The sequence below is a fragment of the Sus scrofa genome, chromosome 10 (genome assembly GCF_000003025.6).
Source record: "Sus scrofa isolate TJ Tabasco breed Duroc chromosome 10, Sscrofa11.1, whole genome shotgun sequence".
Taxonomy (NCBI): domain Eukaryota; kingdom Metazoa; phylum Chordata; class Mammalia; order Artiodactyla; family Suidae; genus Sus; species Sus scrofa.
In genome coordinates, this window is record NC_010452.4 from 32710831 (window position 1) to 32717778 (window position 6948).

General features: G+C 44.9%; 1 protein-coding gene across 2 annotated transcripts in view; it reads left to right on the forward strand.

Annotated features, from left to right (window-relative positions):
* The window catches only part of DCAF12 (DDB1 and CUL4 associated factor 12), a 40959-nt gene extending 36849 nt beyond the window's left edge, over positions 1–4110 (forward strand). For both annotated transcript variants that reach the window (XM_021064687.1, XM_021064689.1), the window contains 2 exons: positions 1285–1463; positions 1988–4110. In XM_021064687.1, the coding sequence (XP_020920346.1) occupies positions 1285–1463; positions 1988–2146 (338 nt within the window). In that variant the 3' untranslated portion in view covers positions 2147–4110. The remainder of the gene's footprint in view (positions 1–1284; positions 1464–1987) is intronic.

The following is a 6948-nucleotide window of genomic DNA, read 5'->3' on the forward strand; positions in this document are numbered from 1 at the left end:
GACTTAGGTTTCAGCCTCCCTTTTTTTGGGGGGGCGGGGTCTTTTCTAGGGCTGCTCCAGCAGCATACAGAGGTTCCCAGGCTAGGGGTCCAATCAGAGCTGTAGCCACCGGCCTACGCCACAGCAACTCAGGATCTGAGCCTCGTCTGCAACCTACACCACAGCTCACGGCAATACCAGATCCTTAACCCACTGAGCAAGGCCAGGGATCAAACCCACAACCTCACGGTTCCTAGTCGGATTCGTTAACCACTGCACCACGATGGGAACTCCCAGAATCCAAATTAACCAGCTTAACAAAGTGTGTTTTCTTCATCTCACATTGTCCCCCTTCTCATGCAAAAACATGACTATGTTATCCTGAGAGTCCTAAAAGGCAGTGTGGATTTCAACTTAGCTTCTCTCTTCAAGCAGTAGTTATTTTTGTGCAAATGTTGCAAAGATGGCCTTTGCTTTGGGTTTTTTGTTTTCACTTATAGTTGAAATGCTCACATTTTAGAACAGGGAGAATAATGTCTGTAAGGAGACTGGTGAGGGAAAAAATAAACAGGCTTGGCCAGAATGATGTCTACCATACAGAATTTCCAGAGATTTTGGTTACTATTTACAGGAGTAGCTTTCATACTTAATAAGGAAATCCTGATTTCACAAATATTAGTGAGCACCTCATATGTACCTAGAGACATCTTCATATGCAGTGCACTTATTTGATCCACAGATAGAGCAGATGTATTTTTCCCTCTGACTCAGAGTGATTAGACGACTTGGCTTAAATTCACAGTATAAGTAAGAGACAGTGCTCCTTTGAATGCTTCAGTTCTAGGCTGTTTGCCACCCTCATAACACACCTAATTCCAGATAAAGACCTCTGGCAGTGCCATGGTAGTGGTTTTAGGTCAAGTACAAGAAAGTTCTTGTTAATGTAATGATTTATAAATATGTAGATTACCCTCAGTTTTAGCATGGATTGGAAATGTATAATGGCGAAGAGCTTAGAGTTACGAAGATGACTTCAGAGTGAGTCTAGGAGTGGCAAGGAGGTTCCAGGCATACTTATGGTTGGGCCAGAAGCATCTTGGGCATCATCGGGCTTCTGGTACTTCTCGGAGGCTCATGGAAAGGTTCCTGTTAGCGTGTGCATGGGCACTGTGGCATCAGGGTTCTGGCTTTTGCATGAGCTGTGTCTGCCTTGGGAAGAGCACTGTGGTATTTAGGGTGCCATGTGAACTCTCTCAGAGAAATTCAGGCTAGCAGAATTTGATTGCTGTACTTTTTCTCTCTTAGGGATCCGGTCAGTGAGCTTCTATGAGCACATCATCACTGTGGGCACAGGGCAGGGCTCCCTGCTGTTCTATGACATCCGAGCTCAGAGATTCCTGGAAGAGAGGCTCTCAGCTTGTTATGGGTCCAAGCCCAGGCTAGCAGGGGAGAATCTGAAACTAACCACTGGCAAAGGCTGGCTGGTGAGTAAGCCCCTGCCGGACAGTGACCAAAAAATTGTCTTCACTCTACTCACCCACTCCCACCCCTGCTGACACACTACCTACCCACATAGTTTTTTCACTAGTAAGAGGCACTCTTCAGAGCAGAGAAAGGCACTTTCCCTTGATTTTGTTTTTGTGACTGCTTGTCTGTGGGAAAGCAGAGGCCCAGTAAGACATACCAGTTGACCCAGGTTAACCCCCAGGTGATAATAGAGCCAGAAGAAGAAGGAACCTCCCACTGAGGCTGCCAGTGAATTCTTAAAGCACTTGGTTCCAGCAGTCCTGAGACCTTAGGTTTACATAGCAGTTCTTCAGCCTGTTTGGCTCCTCCCTCATGTTCATTTGGAAAAATGAGGCCCAGTTCCCATAAACATCAGTCTCCTGGTATCAGGTTATAGCTATAGGACCTTCTCCTCTTAAGGAGCCCAGGAAACATTCCTCTCCCTTCTTTCCCCTTTCCTGCCCCATGGCAAGTGCTAATAGAATCTCTCTTTTTCCCATAGAATCATGATGAAACCTGGAGGAATTACTTTTCGGACATTGATTTCTTCCCTAATGCTGTTTACACCCACTGCTACGACTCGTCCGGGACGAAACTCTTTGTGGCAGGAGGTCCCCTCCCTTCAGGGCTCCATGGAAACTATGCTGGGCTCTGGAGTTAATGACAACTAACTCTCTTCCAAAATGCAGAGATTTACACTAACTTCCATCCTCAGTTTCCATTTCTTCTTTTGATTTTTCTCCAGTTGTGCGAGGCCCTCATATTTTAGTGGGAACAGCGGAGTTTGCCTATAGTTGAGGCACTTGACAGAAAGAAGCTCTGTATGGAAATCTAGAGTCTTTTGATTCTTTCCTTTTTTCCATTTTTGGTAATCAGAATTTCATTTTACTGTCTTTTCTTTCTGCTTTTCAACCAAACGTTGTTAATTCCTGTTTGTATTTTTTCTTTAAGTGACACACACTGTCCCCTCTCTGGCTTCTTTAGGCTGACGTAGTCATTCTTAATTCTCACCCTTACTTCACTCTTCAGAGGTAGGGCTTCTTTATAATTATATGGTTGCTGTCAGACTTTCTGTGAAAGTTTGGGGGCTGTGTGTGTGTGTTTGTGTGTGAGTGTGAGAGAGAGAACTTGTGTGCCTGCAAGTACAGTGTGTCACTGAAATTACCTGGAGTGAGGATTACTGTAATTAAAATATTTATAAAAGAAACAACTTTATTCACAGAGACCAGCTTTAGGACTAGTCTTTATCTTGTTTTATACAGTCTAACAACACTTATTATAGGAAGTAAAAACAGAAAGGAAAACCCTTTGAGTTAGATTGCAAGTCCTGGGGACTCTGATACCAGGTCTCCAAAGTAATCCATCTCCCACCTGCCTTCCCATCAGTGTGTCCCCCAGTTGAGAACATTTCTGTGTCTGTGTCACTTCCATTTCAGTTTCCCATCTGCTTAAGTCAGTTGCCACTCCCCTAAAACATCAGGGTCTCCATCCAAGATGCAGCTCTGGAGGCTGCAGAAGGGTTAGTAGGACTTGGTAAAAAGAACCTCCATCCCAGCCCCCCTCTCCTTCCTCTCAAACAAGACCTGATCTGATTTCTCAGGGGCCTGGAGCTGGGACTCTCAAGTATGCTAAAATTCACATACTCGGTCCTCTTGGCTTTGGGGAGAAACTTCTTTGCCTTTCTTCAAATCTCCTCAGTGAATTTTTGCTTTTCTTATTCAAAACTAGGTTCAGTCCTGGAGGGTGGGAATGAGCAGGGCATTTATCTCTGTGTAGCAAGTGCTTCATGTGTGGAACATTTGTTTTCTTAATACAGTGGGGCTGGGGTTGAAGCTACTACCCACCCCCCAACTCTGTTGGCTTAGCCCAGGCTGGTGATGGGGTGGCCTACAGCCAGTGACGTTGTGCATGTAAAAGCATTGATGTGATTAGTAATTTGTTCCTCCCTTGAACTGTCTCTTTAGTCTGAGGTTTTTAGACTTCCAGGCAACTGACTGACCGTGATGTCCAGTTATTCCTTGCTTGTTATGCATCATGTTGCAGAACAGCTGTTACCACCCACAGATTCCTCCTCCATTCTAAGCGCATACTCTGCTTCTGTCAGCAGCCCATTCTGGGGAAAGGAAGTCATATTCCTGCACTCCAGTTTTGAAGTTGCTCTCCCACTTATCCTCTTGGGTGGAAGTGAGGAGTTTGAAAAAAAGAGTGTGTTCTCCTTGGTGATGGGGGCTGGTGCCAGAGGGTAGGAGGGGCAGCAAGTCCACTATGTCTTGGTGGTACAAGACATACACACAGATTCTAGAACTCTCATCTTCTAAGCTAGCGACACATAGGTGCTATCAACAGGGAATTAAGCAAAATGCTGGATGCTACAGACCTTTTAATTGTCTTAATTTTTTTCTATTATTAAACTACAAAGCTGTAGGTTTCTTAGTTCTCAGAGAACTTCTCTCGTTTTTAAACCGACTTGTATATTAAAAAAAAAAAATCTTAAGTAGGATGTTTTATACTTTTGCCAGACCCTCTTCTGTGATGGGTAATGCGTTTGATTGTTTGAGATTTTGTTTTTAAAAATGTAGCACTTGACTTTTTGCCAAGTAAAAAAATAAACAAATATTATTCCAGTGCAAAGTGATTTGAGTATGAATAGCCAGGAGGCAGTAGGAAAGGCCCCAAATGACCAGATGAAAGGCCAGCTTGGGGTGGTAGGATTCCTTGGAACAAAAGAACACAAAAGTTCCCTCAAGGTTTAAGGCATGTCAAGGGCAAATGCTAAGACCTGCTTGTTCCCGGTCTCGAGCTCTGGGATCTGACTGAGATTGGATATGCCCTGAGGGAAGTAGTATGGTGCTTGGAAAAACACACTGGAAATGAGGGAGCATGCTAGTCCTTGCTCTAATAACTATGGATTTGAGTAAGGTGACCAGCTCCTCTTACATAAACCAGGGTTGGTGATAGATCCCATCTGCTTCAGTGGAGGGGACCCCGAGAATGACTGAGAAAGTGGCTGTGGTGCCCCAGGAACAGACGATCATTTTTTTCGAAGATGGAACCACGGATCCTGCTGTCCTTTGTAAGAGGGGGACACAGCATTCAGAGTAGTGATGTTCTTCTCAGAACCTATGTGGGGCTGTGGCTAAAAGATAGCAGAATGCTACCACCCTCTTCACAGTCATCTCTGGAAGGCCTGGCAGGAGCCAGGCAAAGCAGTCACATGGCCCTTGTTCCTTTACAGGGCAAGCTGAATACAGCTGCCTTGAGGGACTGATTCAGAACATGACTCATGTGGGCACCTACCTACGTGATAAAAGGCTGCAAAACAAGAAGGGGCAGGTGACTGAGCCAGAGCAATTGAGGAGACTTCCTAGAGGAGAGGAGTCACATCTGGAAAGGGACTGGAATTAGCCTTTCCCAAGATGAGATTTTCAGAATCCCAAATCCAAGGAATAGTAATTGGTGTGGGCAAAATGTTCCATGGTCAAATTATTTTGGGGAGCTGCAGATTGAACAGAGACATGCTTCTTCACAACCTCAGGTTTTGGGTTACCATGAGACTCATGTTCTTGGAACATGCTCAGAGAAAGGTGACAGGGGATATGGGGAGGGCCTGGCCTGGACCTCTGGCCTCTGTGGAATCTTGGCCTTGCTCCCACTTTCCAGCCAGTCTTTGCTACAAAGTGTGTATCACAGAAGGGCTTTGTGGACTTTATGTGGCCTCTCCCTTTTCTGACAGCAGTCCTGACTCGCAGGCCATGAAAGAACTTCCTTGTTCTCAGGCACATGCCTCATTCCAAATGATCTACTGGCTCCTCCCATACTCCTTTGGATCATTTTTGGCTTTAGACACTCACTTATCCTCCATCCCTGCCGCTCTAGAAGTTGATTAACATTCACCCAGCCCATTAATTTAACTTACAATTAAATTTATTCTTTTTTTTGCCTTTTTTTTTTTTTTTTTTTTGCCTTTTAGGGCCACACCTGAAGCATATGGACGTTCCCAGGCTAGGGGGTTCAATCAGAGCTGCAGCTGCCGGCCTACACCACAGCCACAGCAACTTGGGATCCGAGCTGCATCTGGGACTCACTGCACAGCTCACAGCAACGCCATATCCTCAACCCACTGAGCGAAGAAGCTAAACCCTCATGGATACTAGTCAGATTCGTTTCTGCTGTGCCACAAGGGGAACTCCCATTACCTTATATTAAATTTAATAATGTTCCTAATAAAGCTGAAGCTTGCCAGTCCAGGGCTCATCTATCCAGAGGCCACACAGACATTTCCTAGAGAGGTACCCAGAAAAAGTCAGGGTGTCAGAACTCTTGGCTTAGCCTTGGGGTCAGTCTGGTAAGAAACTATTACCCAAGTATTTTTTTTCTTTTTCTTCCTTTCTAGTTGGCTGGAGCTGGGAGACAGCTTTGTAGGGTGGAAGAAGAAGAATTACTCAATGTTTCTTGTCTTTAGCCACATCTCATTTCATGCTATTATGCTGAGATGTCTGGAAGTTTTGGGACAGTAGAAACATGGGCTTCTAATTCTGGGACTACTGAAGAAGACAAGAGAAAGTGCAGGTTTGTTAGCTTGGTTCTTCTGCCCTCACTTCAGGATAGAAGTGAGAAATTTGTGTCTATAAACTGCCCCTAGAGAGAGAGGTGAGAACTGAACTCAAGATGAGTTCAAACGCTTCTGATTCAGCTCTCCAAGACAGGTATGCGCTGTTCTCTTAAATTTCCCCTGGGTTGAGCCTCACATCCTAACACTCCTCTTGATTAGTGAGTAATTGCCAAAGTCAGAATTTTTAAAGGATAATAATACTCATTAACTGAGCTCAGAGTCACATGTTTACTGTGTTTCTTGTTAAGCAGTATTCAGAGCTATAATTAACATGCCTAGTGCTATGAACAGGAAGAAAACAAATGATCAACTCCTGTCTCAAAGAAAATAGACTTCCCTCAGTCATAGCTACTTTTTTCTTGGCAGCCTGAACAGAGGACTGGAAATAATAATGTGGCTTCTTTGTCCTCCAGAGTCAAGGCCGTTTGTCGATGCAGAGAGCACTGCTGGGTACCACGTCCTGAAGTATGGTGGTTTGGGCCCTGTAATGTGTGGCTTACCTGAGAAACTCCTTCCCTACCACCACCAAAACCACTCTCTCTGCTTCCCTAGGCCCTTCTGCTAAAAACGAAAAATGATTGCCCCAATCACCATATTTAAGTTTCCACCATTACATCTTTTTGTAAGGGAGGGGAATGTTATGTTACTGATTAAAGATACTACTGTTGGAGTTCCCATTGCGGCTCAGTGGATTAAGAACCCGACTAAGATCCATGAGAATGGGGATTCCACCCCTGGCCTCGCTGAGTGGGTTAAAGATCCAGCATTGCTGTGAACTGTAGTGTAGGTTGAAGATGCAGCTGGGATCCAGTGTTGCTGTGACTGTCGTGTAGACTGGCAGCTGCAGCTCT